This window comes from Cariama cristata, unplaced genomic scaffold (genome assembly GCF_000690535.1).
Source record: "Cariama cristata isolate BGI_N322 unplaced genomic scaffold, ASM69053v1 scaffold31194, whole genome shotgun sequence".
Classification (NCBI taxonomy): Eukaryota; Metazoa; Chordata; class Aves; order Cariamiformes; family Cariamidae; genus Cariama; species Cariama cristata.
Window position 1 is genome coordinate 19,197 of NW_009611887.1, and position 17,722 is coordinate 36,918.

General features: G+C 43.2%; 1 protein-coding gene across 2 annotated transcripts in view; it reads left to right on the top strand.

The window, feature by feature from the left end:
* Positions 1-16,501, top strand: part of EZR (ezrin) — an 18,303-nt gene extending 1,802 nt beyond the window's left edge. The window contains exons 2-12 of one of the 2 annotated variants that reach the window (XM_009698405.1): positions 3,161-3,256; positions 4,087-4,361; positions 5,216-5,299; positions 5,822-5,968; positions 9,093-9,189; positions 12,435-12,598; positions 13,424-13,554; positions 14,261-14,421; positions 14,732-14,824; positions 15,703-15,954; positions 16,288-16,501. In XM_009698405.1, the coding sequence (XP_009696707.1) occupies positions 3,161-3,256; positions 4,087-4,361; positions 5,216-5,299; positions 5,822-5,968; positions 9,093-9,189; positions 12,435-12,598; positions 13,424-13,554; positions 14,261-14,421; positions 14,732-14,824; positions 15,703-15,954; positions 16,288-16,452 (1,665 nt within the window). In that variant the 3' untranslated portion in view covers positions 16,453-16,501. The remainder of the gene's footprint in view (positions 1-3,160; positions 3,257-4,086; positions 4,362-5,215; positions 5,300-5,821; positions 5,969-9,092; positions 9,190-12,434; positions 12,599-13,423; positions 13,555-14,260; positions 14,422-14,731; positions 14,825-15,702; positions 15,955-16,287) is intronic. The other variant, XM_009698406.1, reaches the window with a different exon arrangement.
* Positions 16,502-17,722: the final 1,221 nt, after the last annotated feature.

Genomic DNA, 17,722 nt, shown 5'->3' on the forward strand with positions numbered 1-17,722 from the left:
TCACTAGTGTTTACATCTGTTAAGAGTCAGAGTCATCTGTCTGACAGAAGAGAAACTGCTTTTTTCACCCCCAGCTAAGAAGCACAAAATTCTGAGAACATGGAAAAAGGCAGGATTCTTCAGGTCCAAGACACTCATAGCTTGCTGTCCAGGTAGTTCTGAAGTTTCTGAAGACCACTTGTTGCAGCGCTTATCGCGCTGTTGGGATAGACTATCACCTTGCGAAGACTTGCTCCTTACGTCCTGTGGCTTGGGTTTCAAACCTGTGATTAGAAATCCTTGTCCGTAGTCCATACCTTGTTGGGGTTGCACTTCTGCATACCAGGAGAAGACTAAGGTAGACGTGTGCAGCACAGAAGCAGGGAAGGTGAAGACCATGTGTTTAGCTGCGACTGTTCGGACATCCTCTCTCCACTTCTGCTGTGCAAGCCTTTTACTCGGCCCTTATCTCGGGTGGAGTTTACACTCAGATAAAGCCTGTGGAGGCAACAGGTTTTTGCAGGTATGGGGAGTGGCCCAACTTGAACTGCAGAACCACTGGCGGGGGGGAAAGGGCGTTGAAGAAGCAGGTTATTTTTAAAAACCAGGAGATGATTTCTTGGCCTGGCTGTCAGCTAGCAAAACTACCCTGGCAGTGCCCTTGTGCTTCAGGCTTTGCTAGCATAAGTGGATCCTGCACGTAAGGTGGATTATAGCTCCCTTTTATAGAAAGGGGAAAACAGTGGAAACCTGTGAATATTGAGTTCAGCTCCGCTCAAGCCAGACCTGTGCAGAGTTTAAGCCGCAACGGTCCGAGGTGTCCCAAAAACCAACGCAGTGGGCTGGAATATATCCCAGGCAGTCGTGTGCCATCCTGGCGACAAGGAAAAGAAATTCAAACGGAGGAGAGAGTTGCACTGGCAGTTTCTGGGAGTGAATGCATTTCTGGGCAGAACGGTCAGACTTAAGATTTGCTGTTTCATGCATTTGAGGAGGCGGGGGGGAAGTTTCTCCCGTCTTGAATAAGATGCCGTGGTTTTTGGTTCTTCCTCGTTTTGCTATGGAGGAAGTTTACAAACCATTTCCCAGAATACAGCCTAAAACATTCTTGTCTGTTCTTTGTATTGGAACTCAAATGGTCAAATTGTGAAGTTTAGCTTCCTGCTTTCTCCATCCTTGCCTTTAGGTTTTGGGAAGAACTCGAGGGATCATAACTTCTGCACGCTTTCTAACTTGATTTATAGAAAAAATGTACTTTTTCTGTTGTAAGAGATATCCAGAGATAATGACCTGATAACTCCTTGATTTATGCAACTCTTTATTTTAACAAAATTGCAACACTTTTTTGTGCAACAGGAAGTACCATGCTCAACATACCCCTGCTTTTCTGCTGGATTGAGTAAAGCCCAGTTCTGACCCTTCTAAAAATACATCCAGTTATCAGAAAACTTGTCTGTTCTGTGGTGAAACAAGCCACTTTGGGGGAGGAGGGAAGAGGAATTTTAGTCAAATAAAGGCTGAAGTATTTTCAGACCCCAGCTCGTTTTTAAAAAGTTGTGGGGTTTGGGGTTTTTTTTGTTTGTTGGTTTGTTTTGTTTTGTTTTTTTTTACATGAACCCTAGCTAGTTATAACTAGTTATTTATGACCCTGCTGAAGTAGATAAACTGTAGGCTACTGAATACAGTGCACAGTGAAGTTATCCCATTTCCTTAACTAGTAGGCACTGACCTCTTCATCCTTAAAACTTAAATTTGCTTAGTGACATTTTTTCATACTACTATGCAATTTTCTTGGTCTGCTTATACCATTAAACTTTCTAGATTGCCTGTTATTCAACAGTGTCACACAAACAGTAATTCTCAGGGTGTTAATCAGAGAGGTACGTTTTTCCCTATCTCCCTTACCGACCCCAGGAAGCTCTGGCTTCCAGGTACAGACTGCTGGCTTCTAGCCCACTGATAAGAAAATTTAAGGGGAAACTACAGCAAAAAGTAATGAAGTGTCCTAAAATCATTGTGTCTCTGGAGTCTACTCTGCAGCCAGAGTGTCTCCAGCAATACTAAAAATAGGGAGGGTGAAACAAGTCCTTGGTTGAGATCTTAGACTCGTTGAAGCACACGTGACTACACCCTCTCAAGTCTGTCACACTTTCTTAATTTGCAAAGTAGTTTTAAAAAGCTCTTAGAACTCTTCCACTCAGTTCAGCTCCCTGTGGTGATGCCTACATCACTTTTTAAGGGGCTACTCTGCAAATAGCATCAAGGAAGTGATCCAGATATGTATGTAGTTGGATCTTTCCAAATCTCGGCTCTGTCTAGAGCACAGCTTTACAGGTAGATGAGCTGGCAGCAAACTACTGGGTTATAAGAACAAGCGGTCAAGAGTAGGAGGAGGTCAGGAGCTTGTTAGGCTGTGTCCTCCACTCAGGAAGAGGAACGTGTTTTCACTAGTAAGTGTGCCGTCCGCTCAATGGATGGTGTTTCTGGATCTTTTGGCTGGTTAGTATTTACAGTATGTGAAACTTGTCCTGATGTTGGGCCATCGATCTATTTTTGTCCTTCAAAGCTAGCCTTTGTGTGAGTTTGAAAAAAAATAATACCCTCATCTGAGAATACTTGCAGCTTGTTTTAATTCTCAAAACCGCACAGGGAGCTTACTGCTGCAGCTGCGTGAAGCATCCCTCGGTTGCTTCCTCCAGCCATATAGTCTTTGGTGACTGGCTGACAAGATCACTTGAGCCATTAGTACTGCTAACTAGTTGTAGTTAGTACTAACACCATTACAGACCATCTCACCGTAAGCTTTGGTGAGAGAACTAACTTGTCTGCTTCACCAAGTACAGTTTTAAGAAGGGCCAGTAGATAGAAGCAAGCAGAAGCCCCACCTGCTGCCGGTGTACCAGGCTAGCAGTTGGTGGCCTGTCACCTGCCCTGTTTGTGTCCCAGTTTCCCGAGAAACACCTTTTCCTGGGAACCAGGTGGGACAAGTAGCTTAGCCGATGCCAGTGCTGTCATCTCCTATGGCAGCTGTATGTCTTTGTCTACAAGATGAAATGAAGGTGAGTAGGTTAGGCTGTTGCTTGCACCCACAGGTGATGCAGGACTTGAGAGGATACCTGGACTACAAGTGAATGTTACCTACAATAACTTTGTTTTTTTCTTTTTGGACTTTCTGTTGCAGGTGGTTAAAACCATAGGTTTGCGAGAAGTATGGTACTTTGGTCTTCAGTATGTGGACAACAAAGGATTCCAGACTTGGCTGAAGCTTGATAAAAAGGTAACAGACTTCAGGCTAATTGCTGAACAAAGGTTAAAGCTTACGTGATTCCTGATGTGTTAATGGCTGCAACTTTATAAACCTTGTACCTGTTGTTGATTGTTCCTTAATTCTCATAACTCCAGGGTGTTTTGTTTTTTTTTTTTTGTTGAGAGAGAGAACTTTGACATCCATGGGAACAGTTTGGGTGAGGTGTGGCATGGTGGAAGTTTGCCCTTTCTGTGGGAATTGTAGAAAGCTTTACAGCATTTGTCAGATGTACAACAGCAGCTTGATATTGTACTTTCTTGGCTAGAAGCAGCTATTCTTGCTGGGACTGGAGAAGCATCTTGGCTAGTGATGGGTTTAGTCTCTGCTTGCGCAGGATCAGTTGTTGCACTAATTGGAAAGATAGGTCACTTCAAGGCTGAGCAGTTTTAACTGAGCGTTGATGCCTCTGATGTGCTCTTGTTTCTGGATTTGCAGTTCTTACAAGGGTATGAACTGTTTTTCTTGATGGGGCAGTTGGTGACATACCTGTTTAATGTCAGGGGGCTGTTCGCTGTCAAACACATACAGTACTGGATGGGTTTGCCATCTAATACAGCATGGTAAATCATTCTCCAGTGACCAAGGTTTGCTGTGCAAACGGAATTTTACTGGCTTAGAAAACATAATGCGTCTCCTCTGTGTTCTCATACCAGTACAGAGCCCGAATTAAGGAAAGCCAGTAATGAGTTGCCAGTCACTCGCCTCTTAAGGCAGATGCCCCAAATCCTTTTTTCTGTGTAAAAGCAATTTACTCAATTGTTTGCAACCCTGCTCAGTTGTGGTGTCACCTCTGCTCTCAGGTTTCTGCTCAAGAAATCAGAAAGGAGAATCCCCTCCAGTTCAAATTCCGTGCCAAGTTCTTCCCAGAGGACGTGTCTGAAGAGCTGATCCAGGACATCACGCAGAAGCTGTTCTTCCTGCAGGTGAAGGAAGGGATCCTCAGCGATGAGATCTACTGTCCTCCTGAAACAGCAGTACTTCTTGGCTCCTATGCTGTGCAGGCCAAATTTGGAGATTATAACAAAGATGTGCACAAGCCTGGATACCTCAATTCAGAGCGTCTGATCCCCCAAAGGTGAAGGAGTTGGTTGATGCAGTCTCCCATTTTTGTTTTGGTTTGTTGTTTGGTTGGTTTTTGGTTTGTGGTTTGGTTTTTTTTTTTAAGTCAAGAATTTGCATTCTACTTAGACCCAAAGAGTTTCATTGAAAGCATTATTTATTTTTTTTTAATTGAACTGTATGCATTTGGGATTTTTCCTTCTTTTATTTCTGTCATGTTAGAGTATGGTTTTGTTCTCTCTGCTTGGGTTGGTTAGGGAGAGGAAGTATACTTCTGAATTTGGCTTCTCTTTCCTAAAAGTTGCTGCCATGCTGGTAACTGGCAGTATGAATGTCTACTCTTTAAGAAGAAAAGAGCAGCATTCAGTCAAGAATGTGTCATCCCTGGAGAAGGCTGGGTCTAGGTGTCCTTAATCCTAACGTACAGTCCTAAAAACCTTGTATCTGGAAAGCATGTCTTGAGGCTACGTAGTCCATCCTCACGCAGAGTAAGTGTATGTTAGCAGACAAATGGCTTCTGTTTACACTTCCTGATGACGCTCTGCAGCAGTGTCTACCAGGAATGACGCCAGCTTCTGCTTTGCTTTAAGTCTCTGATGTCTACAGCATGTACGTGATTCTTTTGCAGTGTTCTGCTTACGCCTCTTGTCTCTCGTCAGCAACCAGAAAGGCCTTGCAGAGAGGTTTTTTTCATTCTGAATTGTTCTGCTTCACTGAATATGTCTTTAGGCTGAGTAGGATCTTCTTCTTGGTTTCAGTAAGGCTTCATGGGTGGGACTAATTTTTCAGTAAGACTGTAGCAAAGTTCAGCATCAATGAATAGTGCAGAGCATAAAGTCTAATCTTGCTAATATCCCTTGCTTTGCGTAGGGTGATGGACCAGCATAAACTCTCCAGAGAGCAGTGGGAAGAACGGATCCAGGTGTGGCATGCTGAACACAGCGGCATGCTCAAGTAAGTGTTTTGTATTGGTCCTTAGGCTGGTCGCTTTGAAGCTTGCAGCTCTACAGCATGCTTTTGAAATAGACTCCAAGAATCACCTGTGTGGGGGAACTCTTGGTGTAATTTTCTAGTCCAGCATCAAATCACATGGTAAAACTCGGTAGGATGTTTGCACTGGTGCTGTGAACAGTGTCTTGGATGGCTTCCTGAAGATCCTGGACCTAGGTACAGTGTATCAGTGATGACTTTGAGTGGGGAAAAAAAAGTGTATGCCTAACCTTATGTTCATTGAAGCATTTGCATTGGCCGATGGGGAAAGTCCAGATACTGTACACCACAGTGCTCTTTGTGTGTGTTCATAGGTGTAATATCATAACTTCTAAAGTGAATCCAAAATGGTGAGTGTTCAGTTTTGACTCCTGTGTTTGATGTGCGGGTTTAGGAAAAGTTACTCGTTTCTTCTGAGGGCTTTGTGCTTTCTGAGATAGTCGGATAAATGAGGCTAACGTCTGCTCTCCTTTCTGTCTCAACCAGAGAGAATGCCATGCTAGAATACCTGAAGATTGCTCAAGACCTGGAGATGTATGGAATCAACTACTTTGAAATCAAGAATAAGAAAGGAACTGACCTCTGGCTGGGAGTTGATGCCTTGGGGCTCAACATCTATGAAAAGGATGATAAGTAAGGCTTTTGTTTTCACCTCTGATCTCCCAGAGCAAGGGTTAGTGTGGGAGCCAAGGGACATTTCTTATTTACAGAATCAGGGCAAAGTTTAGAACTTGCTCGTGTTCCACTTTTGGCTCAGTAGGTGAAGCTGTGGTAGGAAATGAGCTTTCACATCATTTATGCTTTCATGACTTTCCTGACCTTTGTAGCCTGAGCTGCTAACGCTACCTACCGTATAGAGAGAGATGTCACTTGTGCAATGCCATCTGGTAAATCGTGCACAGTTGTAAAGCTGCAACCCTGAACTAAGGAGTTTACCAAGCTTTTTCTTGCATGAATACAGGATGAGAACCTAGATAGGCTAACATATCTGCAGAGCGTTTGGACATCTGAGGCCATTTCTATACTGAAGTTAACGATAGATGTGCGTACAACTGCCTGGTTTTGAAAAAGACAGGTTATGGGGTGGACATGAAGCCAAAGCTGGATAACACCCAGACCCCAGGAAGGAGTTAACCTGTGTAGTTACCATGAACGAGGACTGAAATGAGGTCTTGCTGAGGTACTCATAGTTTTAATCAGCCCTTCTGGTAAAGGCAGAGCCATTATTAATTGGCTAGTAGGTGGGAAATGATAGAGTACATCTATAAATAAACATAAAAGCAAGGTAGAGAACAGCTGTGTCTAAGCCTGCTAGTCTCTTCTAATACTCCACAACTGAAGGATTGAAGGGGAGTTAAAATAGACTTTTTTTTTTAGACGAAGGGTTGCTGTTTAGACTGCTTTCTATTTTTTTTCTCTTCTCCCCCCTCTGCATTCCATGTCTTGGTTTCATGTCACTAATCTGTACCAGACTATCATTGTAATACAGAAGGGATTTCACCTGTTCTACATCTTTGCCTCCAAAAGCTTTGAATGCAACCCAAATATTAATTGGAACTCTCTGGAGCTTCTGTTAAGATGGCAAAGAGAAATGCAGCCTTTTCTGCCATGCTAATATGTGCTGTCACCCAGAAAACAAGGAGTGTCACTTGAAAGAAAAGTAGTTTCACTCATGTAATACTTCAGTCTTGAATGACTAGTCTTGCTATGTAACCATGGTCACACAAACTGGTTTTTCGAGCTGCAACAGCAGACAGAATATGGCCATTGACTGTAAGGAGCTATCAAGAGCATTTGCAAAACAAATACAGCGCTGGAATAAACTACTTGTTTCTGCTGTAACTGTTGCTACTATGTAATTAAGTCTTTTGAGCAGATACGGGGACTAGAAAAATAGTAATGCGTACCTCGCCTCTGCTTTGTACGTGCGAAACTTGGGGACTGGGGCAAAGGTGAAAAAGCAAAGGTTTCGTTTTTTATGGGGGTGTGAGCCTCTGGACTGCCCTGTCTGTCAGTGTCCCCCTCTTCTAGGGATTTCCAAGCTTTTTTTTTTTGTTTCCCCCCTGCATTAAAGAGGAGAATCTGCAATGGAGCTTATTAATGAAGTGAATTATTTTAGTTGTCCATCATATCGTATTATCTAGGGTTGAAACACTTAAGCTAATATGACAGAGGCTGGAGTAATTAGTTAATCTCAGTCTAATCAAATCATTTTCTTTACAGTTCTTAATGTTACACACACACACTGTTGCATAAGCTTGCAGTTGAGTTACGGGTTAGGGAATGGTAAGTTCTGAAGAGGATGTATTTTATTCTTGAAGTCTGATTTTTAAACGAAGCAAGTTTGTGTTTTTTTAGGCTTGGGCCCAGCGAAATTTTGCTATGTAATAGCTTTCCATCTCTGACAATGAGTCAAATTCCTCCAAAATTGCCAGCTTTTTTCCTTAACCAAAGAGCTCCATAGAAAGGATTCTTACAGAGTTCGAACGGTTCACCGTGATGACAGATGTTTCTCTAAGTGCTAAACATTAAATACTTGTGTCTTCAAACCATTTGCTAGAAATAATTGTCAGCACTTCAGTGTGTGTCAGAGACATGTATATCGGAGGGGTGAGATACCAGCAAGCAATCTACTTCTTATTATCATTTATGTAGGACACAATTCTTAATCGTTAACTGCTATCTCTAGAGAATATACCCTCCCTTGATAAGAGAAGAATAATAATGTGGTATTAAATGTAAAAAATTAAATATTTGGTTGGGGGGGAATTAAAGGAATTAGTTAGAGTCAAGTGTGCAAGTTCTTGTAATATCAGAACTTGCTGCGGAGCTGGGCAGGTATGTAAGGCTGAAGTACTGGAATGGCTCAGAGACGTCTGATGTCATGAATAACTTGATGCTTTTTATATGCAAGAGTCTCAAGAAGTTAAAGCAAAGGAAAATCTCAAATGATAAGTGAAGCTTAGAGAAGTAAATTTAAACAAACCAACAGACCTGAACTCCTAAGCAGTGAGGAAGAGCTGGGAGTCTGAATCTTGCCCTTTGCTTCGCAGGGCTGCTTTCCAGTCGGAGGGAGCCACGCGGGGCAGCTCGTTGCACGACCGACGTGTAAAGTTCTGCTTGGTGACTGGTGGGATGGGCTGAAAGAGCAGTTTGCATGGAAGGAAAGAACAGGGCCCTTTGCTACTAGCCTCGCCTGTAATCTAGGGGAGGAAACAAAGGACAAGAAATCTGCTTCTACCAATTGTGTTTGTGCCTGCCCAGCGCTTCAGAAGTGAAGGCAGCACGGAGGTAGCTGGTCTGGCTGTAACGCAGCAGGGTGGACTTCTCCATGGGTGCCAAAAGGTGTGGGGAGCAGCTGAGTTCCTTTGGCTTCTGCCTCCCATGATGCGCGAGGAGCCTCCAGGAAGCACAGCACATACTCCCAAAGTCTGCACGCTGTGGATGTTGGGCCCTGTTTTCAAAGAAATTAACTTAAAGCAGGTGTTTGGTAAAGCTGAGTGTGTGGCTTCAGTAGAGACCATCCCTGTTGCACAGCCAAAGGTCAGTAGGGTGGCTGACCGAAATGAGAAGAGACTCAGTAAGGGAGGTGACTGGGCTGCTTTTCCTGCTCCCCGTGGGTGTTTGGTTCAACTGCTGTCTTCACGCTCCCCCAAACAGAGAGGTGTTGCATCCCACTGAGTCTGTGTGTTAGAAGCAATGTGGGGGAAAACATGTTCATTGCAGCATCTCTTAAAAATACTTCTTTTCTTTCCAGACTGACTCCAAAGATTGGGTTCCCCTGGAGTGAAATCAGAAACATCTCTTTCAATGACAAGAAGTTTGTTATAAAGCCTATTGACAAGAAGGCACCAGTAAGTATATCTAGAATGGATTCCTGGATACTGCATATGAACAACTAATACTGTGTTAGCTCAGAGTAAAGTAGTTTTTGGAGAGGAGAAAGCTCCAGATATTCTAGATGCAAAATGAGCCTTAGTCTTTAGGGTGTATTTATAGCTGTCTGTTCTTCTGTGCAGCATAAATAAAGGGTTCATGGTGATACCTAACATGGTGAAAGACAAGGATTTTACAACTGCAGAGTCCTTTTTTTCTGGCAAACTAGGTAGCCTTATGCTTAAATCTGCGATTCATCACTAGTTCTGTGAGTCTTCTATGGAGCCAGGTTATGGTGAGGCTAGTCCTGTCCCCCTTTCTTTCAGTGCATGGAACCTGGTGAGTAACTCTGTTGTTGTTCATTAAAATGAAAACAAAACAAAACAAAAACAACCAAACAAACAACAAAAAAAAACCCAAACAAAACAAAAACCTCACAAACCACCACAACCAAAACAGAAAAATCATTCAAATGCTACTGCAAAACCACATAGATACATAGGGCTTCTCATCTTAATGCTCACTGCTCACCTCCCCGCTTCTGAAAGCGTAAAAGCCAGTTAGGGCCCATGGTGTTCATTGACCTTCTGGAATGCTGGGATGAACGGCAGGGATATGATTTCTGTGGGGAACTGAAATGTAGCTACCTGTGAATGTTGTTTTTCAATACTTACAAATGTGTTTTCAGAGTTATTTTAGTGAAGAATTAGCAACTTACTTTGACCTGTTGGGAACATGAAGTGGATTAACTGGTATAGGTGGATCTCGTTCTGTCAGTCTTGTGAAACTATTGGAAAAGTTGAGAAAGGCCTCCTCTTCTTCTCTTCCCCCACCCCAGTACTTGGCCTTGGTGGGTAAGTCCAGCCCTGAGAAATAGTAAGCAGTTTGGCTTTGGCAAAAGGTGATGGCTTATAAATCTCTTTAACAGGAAAAGATCCTCCTGGTAGTTTAAAGGCTACTAATGCACAGTGTGCTGCAGGGCTTTCCTCCAGATAACAGCCTGGGGTTTAGGGGGAGAGGAGCTTCTTTCTGTCATGCTGTTAGTGAAAACCAACAAAACCCCACAGAGATAGAAAGCTGGTTTGTCAGGCATGATTTTCTCAATAGAAGAGCCTCTTGGACGTGTTGTACACACTACAAAATATTAATCTCCAGTTTCTGGATCAGAGCTTTCCATCCACTCCCCAACATGAAATCTGAGTTTGAAATGGGAGACTTGCAAGAGGCTGATACAGAAAGGTGTTAACATTGAAAACCTCAATTATGTTTCCTCCCTCTGTGTCAACTGTCCTTTTTCCTCCGGGTGGTGTTACGTTTAAAGCTATCCCTGAAAGAAAAATTTATCCGGACACTAATTCCAAGCATTCAGGAAGTTGTCTGGGTCTTTTCATATGCCTGTGTCTCCTTTTAAAAGGGCAAGTATTATAACTACAGCAAAATACTTAGTCCACCCAAGATGTGGGTTGGAAGCTCCCCTTTAATTTGGAGGATGCTCCAAGTCAGTGTTAAAGTGGACACAAATGGAATGGGTAGAGGCCTGGCGCACCTTGCCCAGAATAAGCTTTTTAATTTTTAGGCCTGTCTGCCCGCATACTCCAACATCTTCAGCACATTATCTTTAAAATATCAAGCTGTGATGCTCCCAGTTGTGCATGGCCAGAGGGAGGCTGGGGATGAGGAAAGAAGGGAATTCTTTTATGTTCTTACGTCAATGTTTTGTCCCTTGGTTATGGCCTTAAATGACAAATGCAAGCACTGTCCATGCCCTCAGTATTTACTTCTGTGTAAGTGAGCCTTGCCTCAGGGTAGGACCTGTTCATCACATGTACCCAAACTGTTTGGTTTTAAAATTGCTTGTCAGAAGTAGGTGGGACAAATAGTTTACAGGGACAGTTAGCAGTATGGGACCTGTATGGCTCAGGGTGGCTCTGGCAGGGTTTGGTGGGGGAGCACAGCACACCGCGCTGTCTCCTTCTTTTGCAGTCAGTACGTAAGTTAGGAAAACGCATTGAAGAAAATGAGTCCTTGGCAGCATATTCATATTCATCTTAATAGTACTCGGAGAGCTTTTCATTGCTTCTAGTGTGAGTTTGAGTTTTCCCAGAGATAGCCACAACTCGTGCTTCTGAGCTCAGGCAATCAAAGCCACGATCACCGCTGCTGTGCAGAAGCGCAGAACCTGTGTGCCCCGTCGCGGTTCCACCTCTCGCTAACAACGAGGCAATCCACAGGAGAGGGATTCTAAGGAGTGGGTACTGGTTTGTGGTGGTAATGCTGCAGCTTGGCCGCTGCCCGTATCGCCGTCCACATAGTCCACAAAAATAAGGCACAAAGGTGCAGAGTTAGTTCGTGGTCTAAGTTCAGACTGCATTGTAAATGTCTTTGGTTGTGGACTTGGAAAAATCGTCAGGCAGGTAATGAACTTCACCCTCTGTATCCCTTTCTTAGCAGATTTACTTCTAGAAGATCCAGTCTGGTGTATAGTTTCTGTAAAAGCCTGCTTATAACACAAATAATATGAAATTTGGGGCTGTCCTTTTTGTAGAACCAGAAATTTTAGAGTATCTTGTGTGTTGTTACTGCCTGCAACCCAATATTCAAAACAATCCATATGCTGGTGCAAAAAAAAGAAAAAGCTTTTTTTGGCACTCTTGTAACAGCCTCAGTCAGCTTAACTAGGAAATGCCGTGGAGAGGAAAGAATGATATTGGAAGGTATTCTCTTTCTCTGAAAAAATGCAGATGGTGCCTTGAATATTGAATCAAATAGATCAGGAAATTCTAAAAAGTTACTTTAATAGTCTGCAATACCTTTTCAGTTTCATGCTTTATCTTTCAGTCACAAAACGATGCAAACTGAAAAACTACTCACTCGATACTAGAGGTCTGTGAGTAACCCAGATGGCTACGTGCCAACCCAGATTCTTCTGCCACATTTCCAAACTCCACAAAGTCTCCTTTAAAATAGACTGTTAATTTTCTCTAAAAGATACTTTTTCTAGAACAGTAACTTGTCAATTCTATGGAGACTTTATTTAAAGAGAGAATATAAATAACAATTGTTTTGGCTTCAGATGATATCACCAGTCCCTGCTGCTATATTTAAATGGTCTGTGTCTGTGTCCTGACTACAGCAAAATTAGTGGCGAGATGATCTGTCCGCAGTTAGCTGTGAGAAGAGAAAACATCCTTGGAAAACTGACTGTGTGGTGTCTCTTTTCTAGGACTTTGTGTTCTATGCCCCTCGTCTGAGAATTAACAAGAGGATCCTGCAGCTCTGCATGGGCAACCATGAACTGTACATGCGGCGCAGGAAGCCCGACACCATTGAGGTGCAGCAGATGAAAGCCCAGGCTCGGGAGGAGAAGCACCAGAAACAACTGGAAAGGTGAGCCTGGGGTGGGTTTTGCTTAGGCAAGGCTCTGAGCCATCCCACGGTCCTAAGGCGTATGCATGGCCTTAGAGCTCTGGCTTACGGGGTGGACGTGGGCTATCCTGCAGCGGGACTGTAAGCGTTACTCGTTTTGCTCGGACCTGTGGCCGTGGAGTGAGTTGCAAGGAAACGTGCAAATGAAGGCAGAGCAGGCTCGTGGGTGGGTGGTGCACACCTAGAGAGGGGCTCTCCTGATTCTCGAGTGGTAGGACGCGATTTACGTGTTGGACCATGGGATGGCTGGGAGTAAGGAGAGCATGTCTGTGCACTGCGAAGAGAGAAGAGGGGACTGGGAGACCCCTTACAGGCAAGGAAAAAGGATTAGCAATTCCACTGGACTTCTGTCCCTGCCTGCAGGTTGCTTATGATTCAAGAAATTGTGCTGGTTTTCTCCTGTATTATTTGTAGCTTGTTTGTCTTCATTCCCGCAGTGCTCTTGTTTTTACACCTCCTTATGAGAGAAGTAACAAAGTTAAATCTCCTCTGCTGTGCAGTACAGAGTCCTGGTTTCTTCTCCCTGCATCTAGTAGCTATTTGGTGTTCTAAATTTCTGTGGCAGGCAACAAAAATCCAAATGTTTTTATGAAATGGGGTATCCAAAACTGAGCAAAAATTCCCAAGTGATGAAGTAACAGGCTATATGGATTTCTGTCTTCTGGCTCTTGCTTTATGGCGGTTGTTTCCCATTGAGCTGCCTGCAGAGATGCCCAGCCAGCTTTCTTGCTTGGCTGTAATTTAGGTCTGAAAGTGAGCTTCAAGCGTGAAATCTGTTTCTAACAGGCAACAACTAGAAAACGAAAAGAAGAAGAGGGAAACAATTGAGAGAGAGAAAGAGCAAATGCTGAGGGAGAAGGAGGAGCTGCTGGTGAGGCTACAAGAGTATGAGTTGAAGACTCAGAAAGCAGAGAAAGGTAAAGTACTTGTATTGGCTGACCAGACCATGTGCGTTGTGCTCCGTAGAAGGGTTACATGGGTGGCTGCCTACACCTAGCCTAAATCCGGTGACACTGGGATCTCTTGGCAAGGCTTACTAACATCTACCTGCATGGATAAATACACACATGTGCGCACACTGCTGAGATCATCCGAAGTATGAAAGTAGCATAAAATCTGCTGATTGTATTTGGGAGCTGAAGGGCATGAACTCTTTTTCCCCAGTTGCCAAGAAGGGTTTAAGTAGTATAGCCTCTGCCAGCAGTAAGCAAGAGTTCAGCTCGCAAGTACTTTTTACGTAACTCCTCGCAGAAAAAGTACTTTGGGAACAAGTCTTTCCAGTGAAACAGAAGCTTCTGTTTCAAGGCACAGATGAGGAGATTGGAGGCAGCAACATCTGGTCCTTGCAGTAAACTGGCAGTTAAGGGCGGCAGAATCGTGTCGGTGTTACAGATTTCAGTGCAAATATCTTGCAGAAGATTTAATTATCATGTGCAGCTGACTACTTCTGAATTCAGTTACTTGATGCATTATGCAAATAATTACTGAGATGCGCAGTGAAGGGATATTGCAAGGTGGAGTACAGTGCTTGTCGTGACTTCTGCCATTACCCAAGAGACTGTCTGTAGTCCCTTTGCTTTGACCAGGCGTGTGGACTAATTACATTGATCCATCTTTTTCCAGAGCTCTCGGATCAGATCCAAAGAGCCATTCAGCTGGAGGAGGAAAGGAGACGAGCCCAGAAGGAAGCAGAACGCCTGGAAGCTGATCGTTTGGCCGCGCTGCAGGCTAAGGAAGAGCTGGAGAGACAAACTATGGACCAGATAAAGAGCCAGGAACAGCTGGTAAGACCCAGTTGTTTTGAGGATAAGCTACACAGGCGTGTTACTATGTGCTTTGAGTAAAGCAAAGCCGTGTTCTCCAGGGAGAAGCATAGTGCAGTGAGGTCCTGGAACATGCGATAGCATTGTGGAACTGCTTTCTATCACAAGCGATCTACACTTTTTGTTCCTAATTTCCGATTCAGTCTTTATTATGGTGGCGTGTAACGCTTGTGTCTCTTCTCAGTCAACAGTGTTTCTTTGTTGTATTTCAGTTTTTGTTTGTTTTAGGGTTTTTAAGAGTCTTTATAATTCCAGTTTTATTATTCAACAGGCTACAGAGCTTGCAGAGTATACAGCCAAGATTGCACTTCTTGAAGAGGCAAGGAGGCGTAAAGAGAGCGAGGTTGAGGAATGGCAAATGAGAGTGAGTATCTGCTTTACAAAGTTGCTCTGAAGTTCTGCGCTTGAGCAGAGCACACTGCGATGCTTAGCCTGGCGTGACTCCTGTAAACATCTGGAGATAAACATCTGTACAGCAGCAGAGAAGGGCAGACTTGTGATGAACGTGTGATATGCCTGCAAAACCTTTCTTCCAACAAGCTGTCAGGCAAAATTCAGAATGGAAGCCTGTATAAAACCTAAAAATGTGATCTTCATCTTGGAGCCGTGGAGGGGAAGGGGCACATGTATAAATGATGCATTTAATCCATGATGTAGTGTCTGAAAACTACATCAATCAAGAGAAGATGCTGCAAATGCAGCCACGCTGCAGGTACCAGTCATGAGGAGTGTATGCTGTTGTGAGTGGCTTCTTGGTACCTGGGTTGGGAGATTTTAATGATTTGATGCACTAAAACCAAAAATAAACCATGCAAGGTTCGGAGCGCCTGGTATTCCTGGTGCCATCCGACTGGTGCTGCCAGCCGCAGGGGAGGGCAGCTGACTGCCTAGGGTAACTGCATTAAAAATGCTAACTTGGGAATGAATTTAAGTTCTTGCTCTGCAGAACCTATATCTACAGCTCTTCAGATGAAGATAACTGTAGCTTCCCACAGAATGATTTTTCCGAGAGTGTGTTTTATTGGAAAAAGATTCTTTGCTCAGATTCCCTGATGATGATAGCATTACTAGCAAAAAAAAAAAAAGATAGATTTGTGTAAGACTGTAACAGATTTAATTCCCTCTTTCTTGCTTTTCATAGTAGATTGCAAAAACGGGGAAGATAAGCACTGAAGGAAGTATTCATTAAGCTGGTTTAAAGCAAGAAATGCATGTAAAATATTTTTCATTCTTTTCCCAAAGGCCAAGGAAGCCCAGGAGGACCTGGTAAAGACAAAGGAGGAGCTGCAGCTGGTAATGACTGCTCCACCTCCACCCCCACCGCCTGTCTACGAGCCGGTGAACTACCATGTCCACGATAACTTGCAAGATGAAGGATCCGAGTACTCTGCCTACAGCGCAGAGTTCTCCAGCGAGGGGATCAGGAATGACCGCAACGAGGAGAAACGCATTACTGAAGCAGAGAAGAATGAACGTGTACAGAGGCAGCTGAGGGTAAGACAATGTTTGTTTCAATTACTCCACCTCCTCCAATCATTCCTGGAAAACAGATCATTTAACTGCTTGGTTAAGCAAGCATGATAGTTCGCCTTTGTTTACGGTTCCTCTAGGCAGTTTGAATTAAAGGCAAGGTATATAAAGGTTACTCTCATTGCTCAGGCTTTGAGATTACTTACATCATCCATAGCATTTATGGAAAGCATGTGTTATATTCATATCGCTGATCTGTCTGGTCATCTAACAACTGTCAGCTCTCACCAAAGACCACTACTCACAAGCTGAAAGCTCCTGGTGTATAATCTGTATTTAATGTTCTTTATATTGCAGGCACTGACAGATGAGCTGGCCCAGGCTAGAGATGAGAATAAGAGGACCCACAATGACATTATCCACTCGGAGAACATGCGACAGGGACGTGACAAGTACAAGACGCTGCGGCAGATCCGGCAAGGGAACACCAAGCAGAGAATTGATGAGTTTGAGGCGATGTAATGATGCTTGTAACAAGAAGGCAGGACTGTGGGAAAGGCAGATCTTAATGCTGTGTTCTTGTTTGGTGGGGTTTTTTTTTGTTGTGTGGTTTTTTTGTTTTGGTTTTGTTTTTTTCCCCCTGAGGAGGGGTCACTGTATGACACTTAACAAATGTTCTCTCAACCCAGAGGTGTTTGAATCTCCCTTTTATACCATACTTTCTATTAAATTTGGTATAGGTAAAAACTCATCGTACCACTGATCCTGGTAAGTTGCTCATGCCTTTGCTTAGTGCCAAAAGGCCTTATGTCACATCTCTCTTCAAGCAAGACAAATTTTAATAGGCTGTGCTTCTAGTGAAGATACGTGTCCTGTGCAGGTGCTGGATTCAGCTTGGTCTCAAAATAAGCAACTGTGGGTGAATTTCGTGCCATATGTCTTTCTATTATTACTTATAGCGTAAAGTCCAACAGTTGAGAAGACAGGATTTGCAAGCACCTGTATGTATGTTTGTACATGCATGCACGTGTGTGTGTACACCCTGGGGTTTTTTTTTCTTTGTCTTGATGCCTGTATTCCCCCAACACACAAAAGAACTGACAACACCCCAGAACTACTTTGTCTAGAAATTAGGCTTTTCCTGGTTGCTGTTCTCAACTGGAGAAATTCTGCAGTGATGGCTCAGAAGTGTGGCACAGGGACACAGATACCCTCCTCATGTAACAGCTAGGCAAATACTCTGTTGGAATCTAATCCACTACTGTGTTTGCATCCCAGCTTCATTACTGATCAGTTATAGTGTAGTATTTATATATATATATAAAAAACATGCAATACATGGATTGTAATACTAGTTTAAAGGGAAATAGTTTGCTCTGTATATTTTGTTACTTTTCAGATTTAATAAGATTTGCATCTGTAAAAATGCCTAAACACTGTAGTCTGATACAGTGCAGCTGATTATTTGTTATACAGCATTATTTGTAAAGATCTTTTTTTTACTTAATGAAAACTCTTATACGTACACATGATCCAATATATACAATTTTACTGCACCTATTTTTCTAACAAATTTTCTAATTTTTTTAAATGTTTGATTTAAAGTTTCAGACTCCAAAGATGAAGGGACTGCTTGTTTATATCACAGTTGTATTCTCTCTAGTGGAGAGCATTTCTGTGACCATTCCTTCCCCCTTAATCTCCCTCTTTCCTTGAAAATCTGTTAGAAAGTGAGATACAGTATGTTGTCAGCTCTTCTCTTCCATTTACATCTATGCTGCTTTATACTCAA